Source organism: Urocampus carinirostris, chromosome 9 (genome assembly GCF_059441175.1).
Source record: "Urocampus carinirostris isolate Australia breed hairy pipefish chromosome 9, RoL_Ucar_1.0, whole genome shotgun sequence".
In the NCBI taxonomy this organism is placed as follows: Eukaryota; Metazoa; Chordata; class Actinopteri; order Syngnathiformes; family Syngnathidae; genus Urocampus; species Urocampus carinirostris.
The window spans coordinates 39,245,103-39,273,099 of NC_142357.1; the positions used below are offsets into that span (position 1 = coordinate 39,245,103).

The 27,997-nt window shown below is 45.9% G+C and overlaps 1 protein-coding gene across 1 annotated transcript in view; it reads right to left on the reverse strand.

Annotated features, from left to right (window-relative positions):
* Window positions 1-342: 342 nt before the first annotated feature.
* Window positions 343-27,997, reverse strand: part of LOC148360252 (phospholipid-transporting ATPase ABCA1-like) — a 45,438-nt gene continuing 17,783 nt past the window's right edge. The window contains exons 7-49 of the mRNA XM_088343789.1: window positions 27,691-27,894; window positions 26,384-26,473; window positions 23,920-24,160; window positions 22,065-22,204; window positions 21,886-22,002; window positions 21,607-21,801; window positions 21,338-21,543; window positions 21,041-21,217; window positions 20,745-20,967; window positions 19,323-19,544; window positions 19,056-19,260; window positions 17,736-17,849; window positions 17,489-17,660; window positions 17,294-17,425; window positions 16,939-17,216; window positions 16,658-16,878; window positions 16,507-16,579; window positions 16,188-16,441; window positions 16,069-16,120; window positions 15,876-15,998; window positions 15,667-15,815; window positions 15,475-15,599; window positions 15,251-15,349; window positions 14,982-15,171; window positions 14,821-14,915; window positions 14,706-14,738; window positions 14,539-14,644; window positions 13,132-13,206; window positions 12,895-13,064; window positions 12,652-12,829; window positions 12,475-12,590; window positions 10,390-10,534; window positions 10,199-10,322; window positions 10,003-10,132; window positions 9,368-9,494; window positions 9,244-9,306; window positions 9,069-9,175; window positions 8,872-9,013; window positions 8,672-8,806; window positions 6,108-6,211; window positions 4,426-4,518; window positions 4,016-4,259; window positions 343-1,751 (exon numbers count right to left, since the gene is read on the reverse strand). Coding sequence (XP_088199915.1) covers window positions 1,605-1,751; window positions 4,016-4,259; window positions 4,426-4,518; window positions 6,108-6,211; window positions 8,672-8,806; window positions 8,872-9,013; window positions 9,069-9,175; window positions 9,244-9,306; window positions 9,368-9,494; window positions 10,003-10,132; window positions 10,199-10,322; window positions 10,390-10,534; window positions 12,475-12,590; window positions 12,652-12,829; window positions 12,895-13,064; window positions 13,132-13,206; window positions 14,539-14,644; window positions 14,706-14,738; window positions 14,821-14,915; window positions 14,982-15,171; window positions 15,251-15,349; window positions 15,475-15,599; window positions 15,667-15,815; window positions 15,876-15,998; window positions 16,069-16,120; window positions 16,188-16,441; window positions 16,507-16,579; window positions 16,658-16,878; window positions 16,939-17,216; window positions 17,294-17,425; window positions 17,489-17,660; window positions 17,736-17,849; window positions 19,056-19,260; window positions 19,323-19,544; window positions 20,745-20,967; window positions 21,041-21,217; window positions 21,338-21,543; window positions 21,607-21,801; window positions 21,886-22,002; window positions 22,065-22,204; window positions 23,920-24,160; window positions 26,384-26,473; window positions 27,691-27,894 — 6,336 coding nt within the window. The 3' untranslated portion in view covers window positions 343-1,604. The remainder of the gene's footprint in view (window positions 1,752-4,015; window positions 4,260-4,425; window positions 4,519-6,107; window positions 6,212-8,671; window positions 8,807-8,871; window positions 9,014-9,068; window positions 9,176-9,243; window positions 9,307-9,367; window positions 9,495-10,002; window positions 10,133-10,198; window positions 10,323-10,389; window positions 10,535-12,474; window positions 12,591-12,651; window positions 12,830-12,894; window positions 13,065-13,131; window positions 13,207-14,538; window positions 14,645-14,705; window positions 14,739-14,820; window positions 14,916-14,981; window positions 15,172-15,250; window positions 15,350-15,474; window positions 15,600-15,666; window positions 15,816-15,875; window positions 15,999-16,068; window positions 16,121-16,187; window positions 16,442-16,506; window positions 16,580-16,657; window positions 16,879-16,938; window positions 17,217-17,293; window positions 17,426-17,488; window positions 17,661-17,735; window positions 17,850-19,055; window positions 19,261-19,322; window positions 19,545-20,744; window positions 20,968-21,040; window positions 21,218-21,337; window positions 21,544-21,606; window positions 21,802-21,885; window positions 22,003-22,064; window positions 22,205-23,919; window positions 24,161-26,383; window positions 26,474-27,690; window positions 27,895-27,997) is intronic.

Below are 27,997 nucleotides of genomic sequence, written 5' to 3' on the forward strand. Positions count from 1 at the left end.
TACTACTATACTACCTCATGTAGCATGCGTACCAGAACTTTTGAGTTCCTTTTTAGGTACAAAGAAGGCCAGTGTTCTACACTCAGGGTTGGGTAGGGTTACTTGAACTGGATTACTTTCAATTACTTTTGGATTACTCCCATACCAAATATGCTAATCAAAGACAAAATAAACTAATTATGAATAAAATTACTAAATTTTGTGCAGGCTTGGGGAGTAACGGAATACATGGATTGGCAAAAATTATGTTTGGATTTATTTTCATTTTGTTTCTGTCGCATTTTATGTTCGTTTTGACGGAGATCAAAGAGATCAAAGCCAGGAGAGAAAGCTTACCACGTGTTGTGAGTCATCATTTTATTCATATTTAGTTTCTTTTCGTCTTTTATTATTCGTCTACACCAATTACAATAGAAATAAAAGAACAAAACATGAAACAATTAAGACGGATTAATTAGCATCCCTGCAACATACAGAATTCGTACAACTCTTTAATGGCCAAATTCAAGCACTTTTCAAGGATCATCGAAGCTTATTTTCAGCCTCTTATCAGTAGCATTCAAAGACGAAATCCAGCAGCCTAAACCTTCGTTTCAAACCCACACTCAGGGTTGGGTAGGGTTACTTTAACTGGATTACTTTCAATTACTTTTGGATGACTCCAATACTAAATATGCTAATAAAAGACAAAAGACACTAAATATGAATAAAATGACTCGATTTTGTACAGGCTTGGGGAGTAACGGAATACATGGAACGGCAAAAACGATCTTGGCAAGCTGTTTGGATTTATTTTCATTTTGTTTCTGTCACATTTTATGTTCGTTTTGACGGAGATCAAAGAGATCAAAGCCAGGAGAGAAAGCTTACCACGTGTTGTGAGTCATCATTTTATTCATATTTTCTTTTTTTTGTCTTTTATTAGCATATTTGGTATTGGAGTCATCCAAATGTAATTGAAAATAATCAAGTTAAAGTAACCCTACCTAACCCTGCCCACACTCTAGCTCCAACCTTATTTCAGAAGCCTAAAATCAGTGCCCAGACCCTAACTCCTAACCCAAACCCCGACTCTAAACTTATTTTGGAACCCTACATTCTGTTAAATATCCTAAAATGGAGTTTAAACCCTGAACCTACACTTCACTTTAGCTGTAATCCTAGCCCCCACCCGATTTCAAAACCGAAAAATTGAGTTGAATACCGTAATGGGAAGTCCAAACCTTAAAATCGAATTCTTATTTGAAGCCCAAAGTCTAGCTTCTAAAGAACCGTGGCAAAATATTCAAGCATTTACAAGCTCTTCACCTAGAAGTCAAGCACTGTTCAGACCTTGAAAACACAACATTCAAATTCAAGCATTTTCAAGGATACATAACCTGGATGGAAATGAACGAAACATGAAAGATAGGAGGAGTATTGCCATTTGTTGGGGTCTTACACCAGCATTCAACCCCAAAATGAAAGATGTCTTTTTAGCTGACAAAAACGCACGTAGCACACGAATAAATAGGGTATTTCTTCATCTTGGGTTGCGCCGTGAGTACAGACCCCCCCACACCCCCCTGGCGGATGTCATAATTATGAAGTGGTGATCCCACCAATCACACGAGGCCTTCCGCGGGGACGTCCGACGGGACGGCCGACGGGCCCCGGGGCCGCTTCCGGGGGCGGCAGCAAGCCGAAGAGGAAGCCGGCGAGTCCTTGGAATGGTAGTCGTCGCTTTGGTATTTAGCGAAGTTCACAAAGACCTGTCACACAAATCACACGCGGAGCCTTTAATACGGAAAAAGATTTTTGCGTCACAAAAGCTCAGAATGAGAGCCAAGTAAAACCATTGCGGTGGTGGTCCCGTTTCGTGGACTTCGCCAAAGATCAAGCCTGTTTGCAAACTTCTTTAAGTTTGTTTGAATCCACTTGGTAAAATTCCACTGCACTCATAGACCAATTTCTCAAACCGCACCTCGGTCTTGTCTGGAAACACTTAGGCAGGGATGTGATTGAGGTGAGGAGAAAAAGTCGGAAACCTAGCCAGGGGTTTGGGGGCCACAGCCCCCCCGAAGCTCCTGGGTTTTGAGCAATTTACTTGTCCAAAACCATGCTTGAATTAATCATTTAAGTAACATCTTTAGAAGATTTCAATAACAAAATAATTTGCCCACATACCTGATTTTTTTGTAAATACTACAAGATCAGTGATAAGGTATTTTCTTCTGAATTGTTGGATGGCAGACTTCTTCCATTCTCGACGAGGTCTTAGCGGCTAATAATGCTAAAAAGCTAGTACGTTTAGCGAGACAGTATATATGATATAACGAAACACATGTACAATATAACATGTTAAACTACATCAATAAACACGTTTGATAAAAAAATATGGTGTAAGATTATTTTGTATTTTGTAAGGGAAAATACAACATTTTGTAAGGGCATGGAGCCCTGGAGCTTGACAGGTATGTTTCCGTGTCATTAAATGTTAGTTTGTTCAATCAAACTAAGATGCCTTATTTATATTATTTTTGTCTTGAGATTGATATCGATCAATCGACTCCAAAATCCATCATTTAAAGGCAAAAGATTGCTCGAGACATTTTCGACATTCTCTTTCCGGCGGTGAATCAAGTCACCAAGCAAAATTGATATCGCCGAAAGCGATTCTCCTTTCATTCCCATCGACACAGAAGTAGAACGGAATTCCATTTTTCATACCCGGGGGCAGTCTTCGGGTCCTAAACGGCTCTTCGGGTTGTTTTTGCTTCTTTAATCCCAACATGACCAAATATTATGTAAAACTATGCACAAAATGACTTAAAAGAAGGGGGGAATAGAACAAAAAAGAAACAAATACCAAAATGAAAAAGTAGTGAAAAGCTGAGAAAAAAAGAAACAAAAGGAAGAGCAAAAAGAAGGAAAAATTCAGAAAAAAAGCCAGAAAAAAAAGAAAAGAAAGAAATGTAGGAAAAAAGTAAATAGAGAACAAAAAGAATTGCGCACTGCTCGCACATTCTCAGCGCACAAGAAAATCTAGCCAGCGCACAAAAATCAGGGCTCAAAATTACTAATTAAGAAGCGACTTAAGTCACAAGTTACAGTGCATGAAGGTAAAAATACACGGGTCCCCCTGACGTTGTGTCCTAAATAAGGTATTTTGAAGTCAAGTCGAAGTACAACGAAGTTGAGTAAAGATAGTAGAGTTGGTCGAGAACCGGCTTCTTCGGCTCGGCTCACTAAAAGGAACCGGCTCTTTCGGGTCCTAAACGGCTCTTCAGGTTGTTTTTGCCTCTCTAATCCCAACATGACCAAATATTATGTAAAATTATGCACAACATGACTTAAAGGAAGGGGGAATAGAACAAAAAAGAAAAAAAATACCAAAATGAAAAAGTAGTGAAAAGCTGAGAAAAAAAAAGAAAAAGAGAAATAAAAAAGAAGGAAAAATTTAGAAAAAAAGCCAGAAAAAAGAAAGGAAAGAAATGTAGGAAAAAAGTAAATAGAGAACAAGAAAGTGACAAAAAAGTAGAAAAAAACACAGAAAAAGAAGAAAAAGTTTGTGTTGCATTCAAATAATTTCCAATGATATCAAGTGAATCTTGTTGCCAACATTGTACTTTCACTAAAAATGTGATTAATTACAGTTCTGTATCTTACAACCGACTCAATAAGCCCCCAAAAATGTTAATATCATGCGACAAAATATATCAGGAAATAAAAAGAAATGGATATCTTGTGAAAGAATTGTAAGAACAAACGACGTTTGTAGGCCGTACATGAGTCAATTCATTCAAAAGATAAAAATCATTTTGCATCGCCGAAAACTCAGCAAAATGTAACTTGATGTCAAGTTTTGGACATGTTTGATAATGAATTATCTTGCCACACTTGGGATTACGGTTGCTCACTGTTGTTTCAAACGTTGCTCACCGACTTTGTGTGAACGCTCAGACCCGTAAGGAAAATTACAGGGAACATTGCCCGGGGGGCCGTTACGGTGCACAAACGGGCGCGGGTGGCCTACCTGGTCCAGGGTGGTCTGCGTGACCGAGTAGTCCTGGATGTTGAGGGCTCCTTTGTTGTGCGCCAGGGCGCTAAAGATGCGCGCCAGGGAACAGCGGGCGGACGGCAGCTGGTACTGCAACACGTTGCCATGTTTTTCCTTTAGCGTGCTGCCGCTAAGCTCGCGCCCGATGAATCGGGTGACGGGCAGCAGGTCCGGGTCGGGGCCGCCCACCCGCAGGACCACCGTGTAGCCGTCGCCGAACCTGCCCGGGAAACACGTTAGCCGATGGGGCCGGACGGTAAAGACACAAAAATACTCTCGCGGGTGCATTCAAGAGACAGTGAGAAAGAATAGAAAGGGATAAGAGAGGAGGAAGGGGCCAAAGTAGTAGATTCAAGAGAGAAAGAAAAAAAAAACAGAGCCTGTACCTGTTCTTGAGATGTTGGACGCTGCCCAAACACTTGAAGCGTCCGTTGACCATGATGGCCATGCGGGTGCACAAGGCCTCGCACTCCTCCATGCTGACGCACAAACACATAACAATTACTGGACAGGATTTTCTCAAGTCTTGATTACCGTAAATTCTGGACTATAAGCCGCTACTTTTTTCCCAAACTTTCAACCCTGCGGCTGATTCAGTGATGCGGCCAATTTATGTAAATTTTTTAACGGCCGCCAGCGCCGCTCGAGTACAAAAGGTGAGATTTAGACCGGTGGAATATATGCGCCGAGGAAGACTGCAACTTTTTGGCTTGTGCATAAATTAAATTAGCGTAAACATACCCTCATTGTGCAAAATGCAAAAAGAAAGGCACATGACGCAGCTTTCAAGCTAAAAGCAATCGAGCAGACGGAGAGGAGGGCACAGAATCAGGAGTGGATGAGAGTTCCAGCGACAGTGACAGCGCGAGTGAGGACGACGTCTATATGACCAAGTTTCTTTCCGACACTGAGGAAGACGACTTTGATGGCTTCAGTTCTAAGGAGGAAGATGAGGACGGTTTACCGTGATTTTTACAAGTACGGTACGTTTTTTTTAACAGACCCGTTTACTGTGTTGCGAGCGTGTTGCTAGCGTGTTGCTACCATTAACTGCCCTGTCACAGGCACCGTTTGGGATGAAAGTATTATTATTATTAAAGCTTTGAAAACGCTATGTACCGTCTTTCTTTATAATTATGTGTAACCATGTATAATATGTATTTGCAACTGTATATTTTTGTAATGTATTTATTTGTATTTATTTTAGACACTTATTGTGATATGTTTTGCACGGGCGAATGAAAAACAAGGGGCGGAACAAACGCGGGTGACTGGAAGTGGGGTAAAGGTGAGACCTGTTTGTGGACGCGGCCGACAATAGTGGATATATATTTTTCCCACCCTTACCGTTGGAAATATACACTTTTTTCCTTGGATTACTTTCAATGGGACCAGGACTCTGCAGGTCTGCATCAAACCTTAAGTACCGGTATCATTTTCCGTTCATTTTGCCGGCTGTGATTTTTGGACTGTGTACTTCAATGAAGGACATTTAGTTTCTATCGCGGGACTTAAAATCGGATTTGGGTTAATTTTGTGTTTGTGTTACATTTTTGTGGGCGCATGCGGCTTATATACAGGTGCGGCTTGTGTAAGTATAAAATCGGTTTTCCTCTTAAAATGTGGTGGGTGCGGCTTATAATCAGGTGCGCTCTATAGTCCGGAATTTACGGTACGTCTTTATCCTTTTAGTAACCTCGGATATGTTATGGAAAGAAAGGCCTTTTACAACACATGTTGTCCAGTTTTCTCCTCTTCTCCTTTAAGTTCAAAATGTATCGATATCACCTCTTCTTATTTTGGGTCTTGTACTATAAACCGGACAATTAGTCCTTTGAGCTGGATATTGTGCAACTCAGTTGAAATTTATAATAGGGAGGTGCTTTGACGGACCTCTCCTGCTCTCTGGGCAAGCTCAAAATCCGTTATTGTCTTCTCTCCTTATTTTGAGTGCCTACTCAACTAGAAATGTACCATTTTCACGGGACGGGCAGACGGGAAGGACTCGAGACAAAGGCAAGAAAAGCCAAGATTCGGAGGACATTTTCTGGTGGGTGCGGGGGGTCACCTGTGTGAAGTAAGCACCACGGAGCGTCCCTCCTTGATGACGTCAAGAATGCAGTTCCAGAGGGCCCGGCGAGCTTTGGGATCCATGCCGGTGGTGGGCTCGTCCTGTCGCCGGGACCACGGGAAGGGTTAGCGTTCGGACTAGGTGGGCCCGAGGGCGTCGAGCGAGGGGTCGTGTCCCCGACAATATTGAGCCATTGTCGTTTACGTCCCCATTCATTTCATCACTTCAAAACATTGTCCCCGCCATTGCCAAGACCGAACCTACATTTGGAATCCTCCACATTTTAACCCATCGCCGTTCCCACTTGAAAGATCTGAATCTGTCCATAGTTACATTTGAAGGATTGAAAGATGTCAAATTAAGGGTAGACATTTTGTAGGGGGCTCAAACGCAAATCGATATGTAATCATCTCGAGAATCTATTGGCACATGAGTAAAGCGGCTCGCCGTCCTCTAAATCCATGGCAGAAAAGGCTCCTATCTACTCTCAGGGTTCGTTCACCTTTTTGATGGGAAAATGAAGTAAGTTTTAAGGACTTTTAGAGACAATTTTTCCAGAAGAAGTCCAGTGCCAATCAAAAAAACAGGAGCCTAAACCTCCTCCTGCGTCAGCCCAAACCCTAGCTCCTAACCCTAGCCCGGGTTTCAAACTTACGCATTTTGGAACCCTGCATTCAGTTTAGAACCCTAATATGGAGCTCAAACTGCAGTTCCTAACCCTAAACTCACACCGAACTGTAACCTTAGCCCCAACCCTATTCCAGACCCCAAATTCAGTTTAATATCCCCAAAGCTTAGTTTCTAATTCTAACCCCAATCCTTTTTGAAACACAAAATGGAAAACCCTTATTTCTTCCTCATGCCACGAGGCTCTTTAACTCCACATGGGGAGTAGAAGCCCACATTAAATCCCACCCCTACATTTGCATATTACCCTATTTTTATTACAGTGTGTATTTTCCGTAGCACTATCTAAATACTCTATATCACAGGTGTCAAAGAGGCGGCCCACGGGCCAGATGAGGCCCGCTAAGGGATTGAATCCGGCCCGCGAGTCAACACTCAGAGAAGCGCAAGAGAAAAACAAGCTGCAGGTTGAAATATGTCAACTTGATGTTGCCAAAACAAGGTTCCTCTCACAAAGATACTGTATATATTTCTCTCCCTCTCTCTCTCTCTCTCTTTCTCTCTCTCTCTCCTCCTTCCTCCCTCTTTCCTACCCCTTTACTCCCACTCTCTGTGTCTTTTTAACTTCATTTGCTCTAACTTTTTTCCTTTTCTCTCTTTTCTCTTTCTCTATTCCTACCCTTCCCGCTTTCTTTTCTCTTTTCTCTCCTTCTGTCTTTCTATTTCTCTTTGGATTTCTTTCTTCCTCTCCCTTTCTTTTCCCCTCTCTGACGACTTCTCTTTTTATCTCTTTTGTTTCTCACGCTCTCTCCTTTTTCCTGCCCTCTCTCCTTTTCCCTCCCTCTTTCTCTCATTTCTTTATCTCTCCTTTTCTTTCTCTTTAATCTACTAGTCCGGCCCCCGACAGAATGTTTGTTCTATCATGTGGCCCCCGAGTTAAAATGAGTTTGACACTCCTGCTCTATATCAACACGTTATATTGGGTACTTTTGTGTTCTATATCTTTTATTTTATCACTTTATTTTTCAACACAAGGATACTGCTGGAAGTATGAATTTCCCTACGGGGATGAATAAAGTATCTTCCTATCTATTTGAACAACGAACACAAGACTCATGGTACCAATTTTAGCATTTAAAATCACTTCATCCAAAATGCAAGCACTTTTCAAACCTAGATATCATAAAAAGTCAAGCAATTTCAGGGAATTCAAGAACCCCTACATCCCTGTACTTTAACATTGTTTTTTTTTACCCTTTTACACATTTCAAAATTTTTAATTGACCCTAATTTTGGCTGAAAGTAGAAGCCCTCCAATTCTGTTGTGCTGCTGTATCAAGACAATAACAAGATTCTATTCTCTTACGAACGTAAAATGGTACTCATGTCTATGTTTCTTGCACAAGTTGACTGCACTATGTTTACTGCTCACCTTGCACAATGTTGACTATTTTTTTGCACTATGATGACTATTTTTTTGCACCAAATGCATAATTGCACAAACCCTTACGATACCAAACTGTATTACGATACCAAACTGTATGTAATATTCTACATGCCGTCATTTCTTGAGTAAATATTGTGTAAATTATAACTATAACCTTATCCTCCTTGTTTTATAACCTTATCTTCTCTGTTCCTTTATCTTCTTGGCTTTTTTACCTCACTGTGAATGTGTGACACTGGAGTGTCATGCCCAATTTCGTTGTCACAATATGTTAACCCATTTTGGAACAATGACAATAAAGGTCTATTCTATTCTGTTCTATCTTATTCTTCTCTTCCATTGATGTAAGCTGTGTCGCCCACAAAGACGAAAGTACAGAACCTCGCGCAGAATGACGCAAACTTCCCGGCCATCCATCAATTCAATTTAAATAGAAGTCAGTGTTCGAGGTTGCTCGACAAATCGGGCCGAACGGCGCCTCGCTCACCAGGAAGACAACTGGCGGTGCCCCGACAAGGGCCATGGCAGTGGAGAGTTTTCGCAGATTGCCGCCGCTGTAACTTCCTGCTGGTTTGTCAGCGTACTTTAGAAGGCCCAACTTCCTGATGCCCCACTCGGCCACCTGTAGGTCACAGCGTCAGTTACCGTGGTACCCGTATACCCTTTGCCATATCACCTGCAACTCACGTCGCAGACTTCCTTGCCAGGAACTCCTCTGAGGATGGCGTAGAGCTCCAAGTGCTCCCTTCCAGTCAGCAGCTCGTTGACGGCATCAAACTGGGGGCAGTAGCCCATGTTCTGGTGGACCTGGTCCAGTTCTCGCAAGATGCTGAGACCAGCGCGTTAGCCGGGTATCGTATTGCCGCGGCGGAAATTGAACCCACCTTTTGCCTGCCAGGAAGGCCTCCCCGCTGGTCACGGTGGTGTCGCCAGTCAGCATTTTGAAGGTGGTGGTCTTGCCGGCTCCGTTGACGCCCAGCAGGCCAAAGCACTGGACAAAAAGAGGCGTGCTAGAACACCAATGTGGCGCAATTAGCATGCGTGCCACGAGCGAGCAACCTCGCCAGGAGGAATTCCCACGCAAAGTCGATCCACCGCCGGCTTCTGTTTCCTTTTGAACACCTGCCGGAAGGGAAGAGGAAGGTGACTGCAGAGCAGACTCGTGCGGCATGCCGGCACATACCTTGGTGAGCTGCCGTAGTTCCAGGATGTGTCCTTGTCCGAGTCCGTGCACGATACGCTGTCTCTCCCGAGCCACGTCTTCGTCCTCCTCTCCCAGGACTCCCGGTTTGGTCGTGTAACTCTGCGGTCTGCCGGAGCAGGACAAATAACCGTGAACGACCAAAAACCTCGGAAAATCGCGGTCGGGTGCATCGACTGGGTTTCTTGCAGAATAAAAACCGGATAGGATAACTCTAACAGTTACCCTAACCCTCAATCCCTGTCCCTGTTGTGGATTAACTGTTAGTCAGCAGCCTGGTGTGCAGACATCTGGCAGGATGTTATGGGATAATGTTGATACAAGAAGTCACAAGTTGTTGACTAAGCGAGTCGGGGCCAGAGAAAAACACTTCAGATTACGAGAAAAAAATCACGAGGTCTTTTTGAACACAGTATAAAGCCCAGCATCTCTTGAACGAATTTCGAACGTGGCTTCAACGTTGCTGAACGAATGCAATAAAAGACTTTCCCTTTTTGTCATATTTCTGTCTCTGCGTCTTCGACCTCCTGTCTGTGGTCATGTAACTCTGCAGTCTGCCGGAGCAGGACACATAACCGTGACCAGCCAAAATCTAAAAACTAGAAGCAGGTGCACACCTTGGTTTGATGCAGAATCGGAACTGAATGAGAACAGTGATGATGAAGAAGACCACGCCCTCCAACGCCATGGCGAACAGATTCTTTCCCACCATGTCCCATTCTAGAGGCGAGCGCAGCCTGTTCTCTCCTGAGACACAAACACCCAAAAAAGTAACGCTAGGCCCTGGCGCGGCTACGTCGACGGCAAGCTTACCGAATCTCTGCAGCGCGTCGGCCATGGCCTGGTTCTTCACCATGTCGATGAGGCCCCGGCCCAGACAAAAGTGAGGGAAGATGAGCAGGACGTTCTTCAGAATGTCGTTGATACCGCCGATCTCCTGCGCAAGTGCGTTAGCGCATTAGCGTACGGTGCCGGCGGGCCGGCGGAGTCACGGGCTAGCTCACGTGGTCCCCGAAGAGCTCCATGACGAAGGTGGAGATGCTGCCGTTGATGCCGATGAGGATGTTGACGCTGGTGAGGACCACGTAGGCCGTGCTCGGGATGCTGAAGAAAAACGAGGCTGGGTACATCAGCGGCGTGATGGACCACCTGTTAAGGAAATAACACCAAGACTTTAAGATATTGAGAGACAAGTGTGGTTTACTTTGATGATCGCCTGCATGGTGGGACAACATAGCTACATGACTTCGTCAATGCTGCCAAATTTCTGCCCTTTTTCGAAAAGCGGCTATTTCGGCTCAGTTCGCTAAAAAGACCTGGCTCTTTTGGCACACAACGGCTCTTCAGATCGATTTAGTTACTTTTCATAAACTTCGAATTATTTAAAAAAAAAAGGGGGGGGGGATAAAGCAGATAAATAACAAGAAAAACATTTTAAAAAGAGAAAAGAAAAAAAGAAAAAAGAATCAGGAAAAAAAATATGAAGAAAAAAGGAAAAGACAGAAAAATTAAAAAGTTAGGGAAAAAAAAATTTAAAAATGAAGGAAACTAGAGGACATAAGGGAAAAAAAGTTAAAAAAATAAAGAAAAGGCAGGAAAAAGTTCGATTTTGGGGGTCTCGTGTTACATTCAAATTAATTGAAAAAAAGAAAGCAGGATAAGAAATTATGAAGAAAAACGGAAAAGACAGAAAAAGTAAAAAGCTAGGGAAAAAATTTTAAAAAATTAGGGAAACTAGAGAACATGAGGAAAAAAAAGTTAAAAATAAAGAAGGCAGGAAAAAGGTCGATTTTGGGGGTCTCGTGTTACATTCAAATTAATGGAAAATTATTGAATGTAACAGTCAATATTTATGCCGACAGTGCACTTCAACCAAAAGTTAAATACAGTTTTGTATTGTGCAACTGACTCAATAAATCATGCTAGTATTATTAGGTACCTTTTAAAAAAACAGAAATCTAGCGTAACAGTTGCAAAAACAAATGACGTGTGGGCCGTCCAACCTTTCCAATATGACATAAGCCAATTCATTCAGATACGAAAACCTAGCAAGTCCTGCCGGAAAGCCAGAAGAATGTGACTTGATGTCAGGGTTTGGAGATGTTTGATAATAATATGCAGTGGTCTCGTTTGCCCGCGTCCCTGCGTCCTAGAGGCATTATTTTTGCTGGGGACGCATCGTGTCAAATCAACGTGCGTCCCTGGGTTGCAACTTTTTTGACACGAAATTGTCATTATCATTTTTTAGCAAAGATTTACCGATCTCCAGTTCGAGTTGTGTAGTGAAAGTCCGTTTCTTTTTAGAGAACCGGCTTTTTCGTCTCAACTCATTAAAGAGCCGGCTCTCAAACGGCTCACTTGCTTTGATGCATTATATTACGAATGATTATGTTGTATAAAGAAGTTAAGAAAAAAAGGAAGTATAAAAGGAGAAAATGAAAAAAGACAGGTTTCTGGTGATCCCTTTTAATCAGTATATTACCAACAATAATTTAATGCAGAAAATGAATTCATAATTTGAATAAGAAAATTCTACTTAATCATATTTGCATGTATTTTTTCCTTCTACAGTGAACGTCCAAGCGACTTCATTTTTGAACTTTTATCTATAATAAACCTCATTCATGTCGAGCAAGTCAGTGTCTCACAACAAAATGTTAATTAACAATAATAACAATATATATGATATATCGAAACGACAGTTTGTAAGGGCATGGAGCACTTTTGTGAACTGAAAAATCTGAAGTGATAACTGCTTTGTATTACTAATTAGGTGTGATGATTAAAACTGACTGAATATATAGATTTATATATTTATTCATATATTTGTCGCCGATTTACAATTTCAACCTCGATAACACTAAATTTTGGGGACCCATAGATCTCTGTGGGGAACCCATAGATTTTTGAGCATGCGAGTCCCCGGGACCCATCACTTTTCACAGGTAAAATAAACACTGAATATGTGATGAATGTCGCTCATCATTATCCTTCACAGACTTTGTGCGATTGCTCGGACTCGCTGTGCTCACAAAAGAAGAACCTTTTCAAGCAGTATCTTTTGAAAACGAGCGTTTTTGTCACCGTACCCATATAACAGGAGGAGCAGCGCCAACACGGGCAGGTTGGTGGAGGAGACGTAAGCTTTTTGTTGGAAGCACACGAAGATGAGGATGACCAGCGTGGCCGGCACCACGTAGTTGCACTGCCGAGACGCAGAAACCGTGGTTAGGAGGATGGCGCCGGGAGTCGGAGGCCGTCCTTACCATGTCCCAGATGAAGTTGGCGCTCCAGTAAAGTAGGGGGTGCACGCCGCTAATAAAGTGCATGTGCTTGGCTTTGCTGACCCGTTCCTGGATGAGGAAGACCACGAAGCTCGCCGGCACGAAGGACATGGCGAAGATGACGCAGATGGACACCAGCACGTCCACCGAGGTGGTGACCCTGCGGAAGGGGCGCGCTAAGCGAGGGCAGAGCATGCGCCGACCTACAGGGGGCGGGACACTCACAGCGCCACCTGGGAAAGCTGCTCCTTGGTCAAGTTGAGCGGGTGGTTGAAGCCTCGGATTCCGAAGCGGCCGGGGTCTTGCCCCGGACGCAGGTTGGCCCTCAGGATGCCGTTGCTCATCACGTTGAGGAAGGAGCCCATGCTGTGCCACCCTTTGTTGTTGAACCAGATCTGAGCGGGAAAAAGACCCGGCCTTAAAGCGGCCAGCCCGTCGGCCCCATGTCGGTCGCGTGCTCACCTTGACGTTGTTTTTGGTGTCCAAGCCGTTGATGAAAGCTGACAAATTGTCAAGGAATCGATCTGCCGCGGCTCCCTGTTCAAGCATCCAAAGGCCAGTTAGCTCATCCGTCCCATTAGGGTCCGGGTCAATGTTCCCGATAATCGGAGCGTCAGCAGAAAGTCTGTGAGCGTCACTTGGAATAACGGTGAGCAAACATCTGCTAAACCTCAAGTTAGACTTTGCCGCAAGGCCAAATGAGTTTTCCGCGTTCGAACGAATCGACTCACGTACTATTGGAAAGGCTGTACGGCCCACACACGTCAGTTATTTTTACAACGACTCTTACGAGAGATTGTCATTATTTTGGCAGACTTGAAAACATTTTTAGGGATTCATTTCGTCGGTTGCACGATAAAAAAAGTGTGATAAATAACACTTTTGAGTGGAAGCACAATGTTGGCAACAAGATTGACCTGATGGATTTGGAAACGATTTGAATGCAACACAAGTCCAGTCAAAGACACCTTTTTTTTCCTCTTTTTCTGGACTACTAGTGGTCCTAGTACTACTACAAGAAGAGATCCGCAGGTTTGAGAGCGGTCTCCATCGGGCCCCGGTGCTGTGGAATGCTCTTCCCCCTGGATCTGCAATCTCAGTAGAAATGTTTCAATCTAAGCTTAAAACATACTTCTATTCTATAGCATATGAATAACCTAAGTTTTTTTCCTTGCCCTCATGTAGGTTGCAGATGAGGGGATGGTGTCATCATAGTCTGTGGTTTGCAATAATCTGTGGTCTCTGCAGCCCTTTGAGACTCTTTGTGATTAAGGGCCAAACAAATAAACTTGACTCGACTCTTTCTTCTTTCCCCCCAGCTTTTTTTTTTTTTAAATCCTTTTTTTTTCTCGATTTGTTTCTATTTTTTCATAGATTTGGACTTATTTTCTCACTTTTTACTCAGTTTCATATTTTTTCCTGCTTTTTTTCATTTCCCTTTGTTTCTTAGCAGCTTACTTATTCATTTTCATACTTTGCCTTATTCTGTCCCTCTTTTTTAAGTCATTTTGTGGATAACAAATTGTTTACGTATGGATTAAAGCACCAAGAGCAATCTGAAGAGCCATTATGTTTAGCTCTTTTTAGGGAGCTGAGCCAAAAAAGCCGCTTCACCAAAAACTTTACTCACTGTACTCTCATTCAACTGTCAACTCCAACGTTGACATTGAAATACCACGTTTAAAGCATATCGTTGCCAAGGGAGCTCGTGTTCTTTTTATCTACATGCACTGTAAATTTGGCTGAATTTGCTATTGAATCAGCAATTTTGTGCCCTGATTTTTGTGCGTCGGATCGATTTTATTGTACGCGGAGAAGATCTGGACAGCGAGTGCAGCTTAGAGGGGGGATTGGTCTGGGTCCCAGTACCTTGGTCAATTCGAAGATTTTGCGTATGCGTCGGATGGCGTCGTCGATCTCGTCGGCCGGCGGCAGGACGTGCGTGCTCCTTGCTCCCAGTGAAAAACCTCCATACCTGCCGGTCAGGTAATGACGATCAGCGCTGGAAAACACCGTTAGCAAGCGCGGGCACAAACCTGAACTCGTTGACCCAAACTTTGTTCTTCAAACTGAGGACAGAACAAAAGGCAGCAAAAGTGAGCGTGCCCTGCGGGCCCAACCGGGCTACTGGCCGGGGTGGCGGCGCCCTACCTCTTGCCGATGATTTGGGCGTAGGTTTTGACCAGATAGTCGGAGATGTTTCTTCCGGTCAGATTCTGCAGCGTGTCGGTCGAGCTCAACCTCATCTGAACGCAAAAAGGGCGTCAGCGTTTACGCCCCTTGCCGCAGGGACGTTGCTGTGCCACGGCTACCTCGGGCGGGGGCATCCCTCCGGCACCAGAAGGGCACTCTGGAAGCATTTTCTTCCTGCCGTCGCAGCTGCAAGAGCAGGCGGGGGACGGCTCCTCCATAGTCCAGTTCCCGGACCCGAACATTTGCCGGACGCTCTCTGGGACATCCGGGAGGCTCCAGTCATCATCACCCATCGTGCACGGCGCCTCCCTGTGATTGCAGAGACTGGTTTTGCCGTCGCCTGACGACTTAAGGAGGAAGACGAAGCCCGGTCCCGGCGTGATCTTACGGAACAGGTTGTCCCGGCATGCAACGTGTCCCCAAGCCAGGAGGGTCCAAAAGGGAAGACAATAACTTCTGCATGGTGGCGTCTCCCGGCGCATCATCACTACCACAAAAACAACGAAATCTTTCACAGGGTGCTATCAAATTCTTGGCCAGCATTACCCGGGCCCCATTCTTGTCTGACGCCAAACAAGTCATCAGGGGAAAAATTGAATTTACTACGAGTACCTGATGAAGGTGACCTGGTCTTCGTACATCCAGGGCTGCAGCTCCAAACTGGGATATTTACCAAAAGGAGGCACGATGAGACTGAAGACCAGGGCGATGCAGACAAAGACGGCCGGAAGGACGATCTGCAAGATACCGGAACGCCATCGTCTGAGAATGGCAAGCGGGCAGATGACGGGCACGAGAACCCACCTGTGCAAAGAATCCTTTGCGCGATCTTCGGGCGTAGAGGAATCTTTTCCACATGAGTGCCACAAATTGCTGTTTCCTCTGAGCCCAGCCGCTCAGCTTCACCGAACCTTTACCTCCGACACCCTTTAGGCGCTCCGTTTCCTGACTCTCTGAAAGGCCGCATTAGCGCGTTAAAGCGCCAGAGGCAGAGAACGCTCGAGTGCGCCTACCGAGGTCGAGGTCAGACGTGTCATCGTCGCGCTCGTCCGTCAAAGGTCTGAGGCAGCTTTGAGGTTCTCCCCCTCCGAAAGCATGTGTCCGCCGCCGCCGCCGTCGCACGGGAAGTGTGCCGTCTACGATGAATCGGCAGTTGAAAAATTGATGGCCTCGCGCCGCACCCCACAAGCCCGTCTGAGACCTTACCCGAGGGCACGTCAGTGTCCACACCGTTGTCTTCAGCCACTTTCAGGAAAATCTGTCAGTGCAAAAAGAATTTCTTGAGACCCTGGCTAAGCCTGGTAAAACATGGGTCAGTGCGACACCTCCTCCAAGGTGGTGTCCGAAACGCCGTAACTGGAGATGTTCAAGTCGCTCAACTTGTCGTCCATTTCTCTGAAAAGCTCCACAAAGGCTCCGTCTTTGGCAGCCGAGTAGGGCAAGACGAAGGTCAGTTCGTGGCCGAGGTCCTCTACCGGGCGGGCGCTGGGAATGTGCCGCTGGATCAGGGCTGACACCTGGGAGGTGTCCACTGGGGGCAGCAGTGCGTCGCATACTGCCGCCGCTACCAGCCCGTTTTCTAAAGAGGCAAACAAAAGATAGGGGCCGGTCCAGAGCAAAGCTGAGAAGGTGACGTGCCCTCACCGATTGTGGCGGCATCACTTTCCTGCTCGCTGCCGAGTCCGGCGTCACTGCTGCTGACGGAACCGTTCTCCTCCTGTAAGTGAACCAGGCGGGGCTCTAAATAACTTGTCGCTAACCAGCTTTTGGTAGGTAGCACGTGTTGCTAGAAGACCTTCTTGGTGAAGGAAACCGTGCTGGACGAGTTCCTGTAGGAGTCGAGCGAGGGTTCGGGGTCCTTCTTGACCAGGGTCAAGTAGTAGCCTGTCCCGAGCTGGTTTTTGAGGAAGAGCGATGAGCCTACGCAGCATAACCTGCCGTGTGAGATGATGGCGATGCGGTCGCCCAAGATGTCTGCTTCGTCCATGTGGTGCGTGGACAGGATGATGGTCCGCCCTGGGGACGCACACTGGTGTTACAAATGTTGCAACGCCATCAGCTGTGTTTGTAGCTTACCCTGTCTGTACTTGAGCAGCAGATCCCAGATGCCTCGCCGAGCGTATGGATCTACTCCTGCCGTGGGCTCGTCCAAGATGACCACCTTGGACCCTCCCACGAAAGCCAAAGCCACTGACAGTTTCCTCTGCATTCCACCAGAAAGCGTGCTGGTCTTGGACTTGCGTTTGTGCGGAAGGCCGGTGTCGCTGAGGATCTGCTCAATCTCGCGTTTCACCTGCTCCTCCGACAAGCCCTTCAGTCGAGCGTAGAACCAGATGTGCTCCTCCACGGTCAACCTGTGAAGGCAGAAAGCGGGCCTATAACTCGAGGCGCCCACCCTCGGGTCAACCGCTGCAAAGCGTCAGGCACTCACATGCTAAAGAGGACGTTGTGTTGAGGACAGACACCCAGACTCTGACGGATGGCGCTCAGCTCGGTTCGGATGTCCCGTCCCAGGATGTAGGCAGTACCGGATGTGGGCGGGAATAAACCGGTAAGGATGGACCTGCATCAACAGGCGGCTTCAGACAGTGTGGCAGTGGTCCGACTAGGGGTTGTTGTGACTTACATGGTGGTAGTTTTTCCAGCGCCGTTGTGGCCCAAGAAGGAGGTGATCTGTCCCTCGTAAAAGCCCAGAGTCAGCCCGTCCACCGCTAATTTCTTTCCGTGCCGGTACACTTTAACCAGGTCCTCAATGTAGACGCCGGGCTCAAGGTGGGTTGGCTCGTCCTCCATGCATACTGCGAAATGGCGGAGGCACACAATTTTACCCGAAACTCTCAGTCAGGCCACGGCGCTTTCGTCTGCGTACTTACTGCCGGCGTTCCCTCTGCTTTTCAGAGGGACTTTGTTGCTCTTGTGGCCCTTGTCCCCGAACCAGTAAGACTTGGTGAAGGGGAAGTACCACGGTCGAGGAATCCCGTATTGGCCTGCGACGCGTTAGGTGGTCACAAACCGAAATGCAATGCAGCAAGCAAAAAGCTTAAGTACCGTATTTTCCGCACTATAAGGCGCACCGGGTTATAGGGCGCACCCCCAAAAAATAGTTTTTGGTCCTATATTTGACATACATAAGGCGCACCGGATTATAGGGCGCTACAATGGGAACGTCGACAAAACAGTCAGATAGTTCAGTCAAACTTATTACCCCCTTAACAAAGCTTGCAATGAAGCAAATACGTGTCGTAGACACGTGCGGATGCGGTTTCCGTACAATGTCACTCAAATGCATCGTTCCAAATATCATTCGGAAGGTTAAAGTCTTGGGATTCAAGAAATGCCAACCATTCCTTAGTTGGTATTTTCATTTTCGCTCGCAACTTTACTGTGCATATGACAATAAACACTTGGAATTGAGTTTAATTTAAAAATAGACACTCCATTCCATCCATTATCTGCACCACTTATCACAGAAACATCGAGTTCAGTCTGAAACAAGATACTGGGAAAATATATAGCCGGAGTAGCTCACCGAAGTCGTTGTGTTCAATAATAATGTGCAACCATGGTCCTCTTATATCCGTGAGTGTAGTAAATCCAGGAGAGTAAAATATTTACAAATACAGTACAGAATAGTAAAATACCGTTTCCTTTATGCCGTAGTTCGACCTAACATGCTATTCACATTCATCTTTTTCGGCCAATTGCAGGCTTTGTTTTGCCCCTTTAGCCTATACAAGCCTGTAAATGATAAAAAGGATCCGCCCTTTACCTCCGAATAACTTTAGCCAATAGTGATCGATTCAACTGATGATTGACACATCTTTTTCGGCCAATTGCAGGCTTTGTTTTGCCCCTTAGCCTATGCGAGCCTGTAAATGATAAAAAGGATCCGCCCCTTTACCTCCGAATAACTTTAGCCAATAGTGATCGATTCAAATGATGATTGACACATTGGTTAGCCAATGAAACACCGGTATATAAATCCCAGCATACACTGCGGACTACTCGCGTTCGGGGGAAAATCTAGTCGGCGGCTAGTTGGAATAGTTGCAAGACTTTGCGACTTAATATTGATCCATAAATAAGGCGCACTGTATTATAAGGCGCATGGTCAGCTTTTGAAAAAAAATAAAGGCTTTTAGGTGCGGCTTATAGTGCGGAAAATACGGTACTTGTCTCCCTGGAGTTCCTACCTGGAAATACGGCCTCAATGTACCAGGTGAGAACTCCGTACAGGAAGGAGTCAAAGTACATGATGATGATAGCGGTGCGCAGGCTGAAGTCGTCTTCCTCCAGCGGACTGGCCAAAAGGTTCTTCCATTGGATGCCCACGCCCTGCTCTTCAAAGAGGGCAAAGTACTCGCAGCCGAAGCCAAAAGCCACCGGGGACAGCAGGCTCTGCGAAAGTCACGTTCATGACTCAGTCTCCAGCAGGATTCGGGAACGCCTCAAATCCTTACCGCGAAGACTTTGGCACCAAAGCCGATGTGGTCCTGCCAGGCCACGCAGAGGACGTAGGGCAAGTACAGTGTGAAGTAGATGATTCCTCCGCAGGCAGCCGCCAAATTGGCTCGGGCGAACGCAGTACTGATGAGAAAGCACTGCATGATGGTCACCACGGCAAAGGATGCCAGGAAGAGAAAGACCACACCCGTGTCGCTGTACGGCAGCAGGTTCCCTTTCTGGGGAGGCCGCAAATGTTTAGTCAGAGCAAGTCAACAGTATGCTCATGTGGGATACTGATAGTTTGATAACAAAAATATTACAAGGTCACAAAGTTACAGCCTCAAAATGTCATTATCTAGTCAACACTAAAGCAGCAGTTTCCCCATTGAAAACGTGGCTCTTTTAAAACATTTTAATGCACCGGCTTTCGTCATACGCTTTGGGAACAGATTTGCAAACTGTAGTTTGGAATAAATTAAAATACACCATCACAACATATATTCGCCACATACCAATAGCCAGATCACCGGAATACAATCAAGTGGTCTTGTGAAACCAAAGCTCGGGTAAGAGCCCACAGTCTTCAGAAAGTCCCTCTGTGGCATCTCTGGAAGTCCAGGTTCAATACTTTAAAATTTGAAAAACTTAGAAAATTTTCGAGAACCAGGATCTTCCTGCGGTAAGGTGTGACTTGCACAGTTACACCAAGCAAATCCCTTCATTCCAACATTGACAGGAGAACTTTCATGGCAAGGGACGGAAACAGTTCGCAGACGTACAAGTACTCTTGCTGAAAACCTGTTATGGCAGATAAAATCCTGGTGTAATCGGTACTAGGTCCACATTAGATAGATAGATACTTTATTCATCCCAGTAGGGAAATTCACACTTCCAGCAGTCTACCCCGTTGTTTATTAACAGATAAACATGATGCCCTAGGGGTGCTTGTAGCGGAGTGGATGACGTCACGCTAGTCCAAAAGTTCGACATCCCTGCGGCAGATGGAAATCTTTTCTTTGTGAAAATCCAGGGATACACCACCTCGTGTTAGCAAGTCCGCCTCCTCTCCGATTCCCCCCAGCTTTCGTGTGTCTGTATAGCGGCGTTGAAGCCGGATAGCTCCGGGATGGCTACACCTTAGCGTCCGGAATGCTAAACGTGAGCCACGTTTCCGCAAAACACAGCAACTGCGCTCCCTGTGCGCTTCGATGTTACATTATTTGATAAAATTTTGATGTGCTGTATGGCACTTGCAAGGAACAATGGGCAACTTCTGACAATTGGCTGCACAAATTAAAGCAGCAAAGATCAAATTAGGCAAGCAGACCCCAGTCTGATCTAGCAGCACAAAAATGAGCCCAGGAAGCCCTGCCGAGATTTTGGGGGGAAACGTCCGCTCTGGCTTTCAAAATGAAAATGGGTGCAAAGCAACAGACCTTGAGTAGCAGCACCAGTAGTCCGGCGCTGATAAGAAGAGGAATCAGGCTGCTGATGAACCAGCTGAACCACAGGATGCCGTTGTCCAGGCCCATGATGCGCATGGTCTCCTTCAGACGCGCCTCCTTCTCGTAGACCACGTTCTTCAAGATGATGGACACAGAGAACATCCAGGCTAGCGTCATGAAGAGCGGCATGGAGCGGCTCATCACCCGCAGGAAGCTGAGGGCGTCACAAGGAAAGCGATAAAGCCTGGGCGGCCCGCGGCGGGCCCTTTCATCGTCTCCCACCGTACATGTCGTCTACATAGCACGGGTACGGCATCTGCTGGATATAGACGCCAGTCTTCTCTTTGGTGCCCGTCATGGCTCGGACCAGCGCCTGCTCCACCACATCCTGCAGGTAGGTGAAGCCTCCCCATATGTAGCGCATGTCCTCGAAGGGGTCTGCGCGAGGACCTGGGTCCCAGTACCTGAGATCGAACAGGTAGATCTCGCTTTAGAAAGACTCACAGAAACTCTGCAAATGCAATTAATCGCTCCCAGACAGTTTGAGCTTGTGTTGGTGGCAGCCTTTGGCGGTTCGTCCTTACGCGTCTTTGATCTTGTTGGTCCGCTCCACGTTGTCAATGTCCATTCGGATTTTGTAATTGACGGTGGGCGGCAGTTCAGTGGCGTTGGCGACCACGTTTGGAAAGACGATCCCAGCCCAAAACCTCCTGTCCTCCAGCAGAACCATGGACTCATTGATCATATGTTCCTCTGTAGGCACCGGCTGCAGTTTGTCCAGATTCACGCACTGAAACGGGACAGGTAGCCGGCCTCAAGTCAAAGTCAAACTTGCCGGCGTCAGAAGCCTGACCTCCATAAAGCGGGAGATGCCGGTGATGGCCTGGTCCGTCTCGTTGAACACGTTCCTCCAGGTGAGGGTGCCGCTCCTCAGGCGGTACTCGTCGGCGTGCCTGGATAGGAAGTCGGAGACGTCGGCCACCGTCCAGTCCGTGTCGGCCAAGTGGGCGTGAAAGTAGGCGGCGGTTACATTGTTTTTCAGCAGGGACTAAAACACAAGCAGATATGTTTTCTTCTCCGGCCAACGAAAACACACCAGGCCCAGAAAATGTATTTTAAAGCTACAGGTCACCCGAATCAGGTTCATCTGTTCACTGTTCTCCAGGAAGTTCCAAACTTTAGGTCTCATCTCATGCCACATTCCTTCCAAATCCCTAAACACACCAAGCTCCTGGAAGGTCCGGTTTACCTGAAAACAGGATCGTTCGGAACACAGCCGGTATACGGGACTGCAGCAAATTGTGTCCTTACCTCGTGGATGACCCTACGGGTGGCGGGAGTGTCGGGGGTGTACAAGATTTTGCCCATGAGCAGTGGCTTCACCGCCTCCCAGATCATCCTGGACATGGGATTGGAGTCCATGTCTTTCACCAGGGTGTTGCAGAAAGGAGCTGCAGGAATGCAAAGCAGCACAATGGCCATCTGCATAATATGTCCCCGGTCATTTATTCAAACGGCAAGGGAATCGCAATGTCTAGACGTGATGCAGAGATACATAGACCAGGCGGGAGGTGGCAACCAGAGAATAGACGCAGTCATCCCGAACTTTAAATAAAAATGCCGAAGAACTGTAAAGTGCACTCACCCCCTCACTCTATTTTTCTATGTACCGTATTTACTCGAGTACAGTGCGCACACACGTGTAGAACACGGTCTCCTAACCGGACGGAATCTTTCTCTGCATTCCAAGGATCAGAGGCTCTCAGAAGGAAGAGATTTTAAACTCTGATGTAGAAGATGCGTGTTCAGGTTATTTCCAATTGGGTACTTAAGTTAAATATTATAAATATTTACCTTTTTTTTTAATTTGAAATTAAACTGAACTTTTTAGTCTAAAGAATTTACTCTTGACTGATGGCTCAGATTATTTGAAATATTTGGAGGTTGAGGCCGGATGTTTATGCTTGAATATGATCAATCATTTAGTAGATAAATGATGCATACTTTCAATGGTTATTCGAGCAACTTGTCTTCAAGTTTAGTTTTAATTTCAAACCTAGAGATGTCTAACGATGCTAAGCTTTTGGATGTTAAGCTACTTAGGTAATGGATTTTCAAACATATGTAATATTATTTTATTGTTGAGTTATTGTTTTTGTTCTGTTTTTATTTTAATGATTGAATAAAGTTTTCATGCATTCATTTGTGGTTATTTGTAATGATAGTATTTAATGATGTATTTGTTTGATTTAACCTGAAGCAATGTGAACTTTTTTTTTTAACAGCGTGTTCCGCTCTTGCGTTTAAGGTTTCAACCTGATAACACACAGGGTTGGGTAGGGTTACTTTAACTGGATTACTTTCAATTACTTTTGGATTACTCCAATACCAAATATGCTAATAAAAGACAAAAGAAACTAAATATGAATAAAATGACTAAATTTTGTGCCGGCTTGGGGAGTAACGGAATACATGGAACGGCAAAAATGATGTTGGCAAGCTGTTTGGATTTATTTTCATTTTGTTACTGTCGCATTTTATGTTAGTTTTGCCGGGGATCAAAGAGATCAAAGCCAGGAGAGAAAGCTTACCACGTGTTGTGAGTCATAATTTGATTCATATTTAGTTTATTTTCTCTTTTATTAGCATATTTGGTATTGGAGTAATCCAAAAGTAATTCAAAGTAATCCAGTTAAAGTAACCCTACCCACACCAATAATCACTGTCATCTACTGTTAACCCGCTGTTAACCGACTACTACTTTAAAGGAACCCCTTCATCATCACCTTAAACTACAGTGGAAAACAAAGAAGGAAAACAGACCGAGTGCTTCCTTGCAAGTTGGAGTGGAAACAGGACAAAATCAAAAGCAAACAACTTGTCACACAGTAGATAAGACTTATGGGAAACAGCACTGTAGGACAAAGTCTGCTGTTGAAGCATTTGATTATTGAATTCCCCCCGATTCGCCTCACCTTTGCACATTGGCTGTGTTTTTGAGACCCCCGGTTTAAAGTGAATTCAATGCGGTAGGGTGTCAAGACGACTAGGTTAGAACAGGCCAAGAAGTGCCAGAAATGGGACGTGAACAGGAAGTAGGAGGACGCAGACAGGAAGTGCAAGTGGAGAAGAAGCCGCCGTCGTGGAAGAAAAGCCAGACACTGACTGGAGGCATTGTCGTAGTGGTGCGTGGCGTCGTCCTCGCTGCTGTTGTGGTTCCCGAAGAGCGCCTTGTAGTTGCTGTCTTCGTACCAGTTGAGCGACTTGATCTGCAGGCCCCCGCCCTCGGGGTGCCCGCAAACGATGCGCGACACCGCCTGGTACATGGCGCTGGGCGAGGACGTCGCGTTGCGCGTCAGGAACACGATCTCCTTCCTCAGGTCCATCCAGCTCTTCATGCCGGCCAGCTAAAGAGAAAAACAAAAAAGGTGGCATTAGTCACGGCCTGGGATCCCTGTGGCCATCCGGCACCCCGCGGGTCGCCGTCTTCGCGCCGGGACGAGATCGGGAGCGACGTCACTCGAGAGCCGACAACGTGCTTTAGAAAAAACTAGAGCTCCGACAGAAGAGTGCTGCAGGGCATCCAGATGTTTTCACACCGACTGGGTCAACGGGGACGAGGCGCTTGGTGGTAGGACTCGCACATGCACACTTGTAGCGACAGTGTGTTTGTTGGTTCTTCTTCTTTGTTCAGCTGAGACTTCTGCTGACTCAACACAGTTGAGGCCAACATGACTTTTTTTTCTTACTGCAGCGAGGCTATTAACTAGGACAAAAAAGTCCGATCACATCACACCGATTTTGGCTAACCTGCATCGGCTCCCTGTTAGCCTAAGATGTGATTTCAAGGTTCTCTTAGTATTATACAAAATCATACATGGACTTGCTCTCTCATATTTTTCAGATCTGATTTCCCCCTATGTTCCGGTCCGAAGCCTTCGTTCTAAGAGCGCAGGTCTTGTGGTGATCCCAAGAGCCAAGAAGTGTTCCGCTAGTTCGAGAGCGTTCTCCATCCGGGCACCGGTGCTGTGGAATGCTCTTCCCCCAGAGATCCGTTCTGCAACCTCAGTGGAAATGTTTTAAATCAAAGCTTAAAACACACTTCTATTGCATATGAATAACCTATACTTTTCTTGGACAATATCTCTGTATTATTTATGATTGCAACGTCCTTTGCTGTCTGGTAATCCTGAAAGGGGGATGCCACATGTGCGGCCCCTTCTCAAGGTTTCTTCATTTTCCTCATGCTGAGGTTTTTGAGTTTTTCCTTGCCCTCATGTTGGTTCCAGATCAGGGGATGGTGTAATAATAGTCTGAAAAAATAGTCTGTGTAATAACCTGTGCAGCCCTTTGAGACTCTTTGTGATTAAGGGCTATACAAATAAAAATGACTTGACTTACCGTATTTTCCGCACTATAGGGCGCACCGGGTTATAGGGCGCACCCCCAAAAAATAGTTTTTTGGTCCTATATCATATCATACATAGATAAGGCGCACCGGATTATAAGGCGCTACAATGGGAACGTGGACAAAACAGTCAGATAGTTCAGTCCAACTGATTACCCCCTTAACATTCCCAAAGCTTGCAAAGAAGCTAATACGTGTCGTAGACACGTGCGGATGCGGTGTCCGTACGATGTCACTCAAATGCATCATTTCAAATATCATTCGGAAGGTTAAAGTCTTCAAGAAATGCCAAACATTTCTTAGTTTCTATTTTCTTTTTCGCTCGCAACTTTACTGTGCATATGACAATAAACACTTGGAATTGAGTTTAATTCACTCAACTCATCACATCAACATCAAGATCATTCTAAAACAAGATACCGGGAAAATATAAAGCCGCAAAGCTCACCTAAGTTCTCACGTTCAATAATGATACGCAATCATGGTCTTCTTACAACCGTGATTGAAGTAAATCCAGGAGAGTAAATTATTTGCAAATACAGACTAATAAAACATGTTTCTTTATGGTGTACTTTAGCAAGCTTGCTAAGCTTGCTACGCCATTGCTAAACTCGGCCAATTGCAGGGTTTGTTTTGGCCATCTAGCCAATCCGAGGCTCCGAATAACTTCAGCCAATAGCGATCGATTTAACGGATGATTGACACATCTTTTTCGGCCAATTGCAGGGTTTGTTTTGTCCCTCTAGCCTATCCGAGGCGCCGAATAACTTCAGCCAATAGCGATCGATTCAACGGATGATTGATACATCTTTTTCGGCCAATTGCAGGGTTTGTTTTGGCGCTCTAGCCAATCCGAGGCTCCGAATAACTTCAGCCAATAGTCATCGATTCAAATGATGATTGACACATTGGTTAGCCAATGAAACGCCGGTATATAAATCCCAGCATACACCGCGGACTACTCCACGTTCGGGGGAAAATCGAGTCGGCGGCTGCTGCGTAAGTTGCGAGACCTTGTGATTTAATGTTGATACATAAATAAGACGCACTGTATTATAAGGCGCATGGTCAGCTTTTGAAAAAAATTAAGACTTTTAGGTGCGCCTTATAGTGCGGAAAATACGGTACTTACTTACTACGAAAAACGGGCTAACACACAAACATATGCATATCCGACACACACATACCATGACCTCGATAAAGACGCGGAAGGACGTCTTACCTCCACGGCCAGGGACCCTAAACTGTCCAGCAGCTTGTTGGTTGCCATAGAAACATCTTGAAGCACTTCAGGGTCCGACCTGATGTCCCTCTGTGGAAGGAAACGCACGCTCGTTCAAAAAAGGGCGTCGTAATAAACAAAACGGAAAGGGTTCTATCGGGAGATAGTGAAGAAAAACAAGAGTGATTTCAGCGATCATAGACCCCAATCTTTCTTTCCTCAGACCAATCGTGTCCCGAGTCCGACCCTGGGGCCAGGAAGGGCCCGTGATCAAATATATAAATCGGCCTGCGGCTTCAGTTTTAAAATTAACTATATGTGGCCCGCCAGGAACGTTGACTAGAATAGAAAGAAAATGGTATGTAAAGAAAATCACAACATTTCCAACATGGTGATTGTAAATACAAAAAAAGGAAAGTGGACTGAAGGACCACTGCTTCTAGGACAAGTGGAAATTGGAGTTTCTTTTCACCGGAACCAGAAACAACTGCGTCTGCCTAATTTGCCGAGTGACTGCAGCCGTTTTCAAATGGCATATCAAGAGGCACTGCCAGGCGAAAGATGGCAACTACGGCAAGCCAACTGGAAACGACCGCTGTGAAAATGTGAAGCAACTAGAAGCTGTTTTAGCGGCACGGGAGCGCTTTTTCAGGAGAGTCGAATGAAAATGCTATAAAAGTGAGCTACGAAGTGGTAACACTGATGGCCAAGCACTGCAAACCTTTGACGGAGGGTGAAATTGGTAAAGGCTGTTCAAACTATGCCTATTTGAATAGTCAACCCTCATGCAATTTCAGTTTACCAAATCTGGCCCCCCGCCTTCTCAAAAGTATGGACACCAATACCTTGATTTGCTTTTTTAAAGATGGATTGTTTGCGAAGAGGTTTAAACAAGGTTGGGTCGCCAAGCCCAACTGAAAGAAAAAGTCGCCAAGCTTTTATTCATTCGAGTTCTGCCGATTACAGGCAAGATTTCAAACGGGCATGCCCATGTTATCATTTACGCAACCCGAAGTTGGCCTCGAGTATCATAGCGGGAGAGCAGAACCGAGTCCTTCCTGACACGCTCAAATGCCAATGCAGGCCAAGGGTACCAAAGCTGCTCTGATGTTTTCATTCCTTCAGTTTTTGGCAGGCCGTCCCGCTTTCGCCCACTCGCGTATTTCTGGTTCAGGAGAGAGAAGCTCAGGACCACGCAGAGCGCCACCGCTGCCAGAGGAAAAGCGACACGCCACGACACGTCCTCCGACTCCCACGCATTCCCTCTCCCCGCGCATTCCAAGCAGAGTCAGGCGTGCGCGTCCTACCAGGACGGGTTTCAGGAAGTCGGCGTTGTCCAGGAAATTGCGCTCGGCGTGGTCCAGCCAGAGGGGCGGGGCCCGGCACACCACTTCTTGCACCAACATGGCCGACTGCAAGTCGCCGATGTTCACGAATTCTCTGAGGCTGTGGCCGTTCGGTTTGCGGGGGCACGCGTCCCGCAGGTGAACCCCAAAACCTTTCAGGAGAACCTGGACGCACAAACAAATGCACGTCGGTCACGCAATTCAGAATGACTGAAGGTTCGAACGACGGTGTAGGGCAGTGGTCAGAAACCTTTTTGACCCAAAGAGC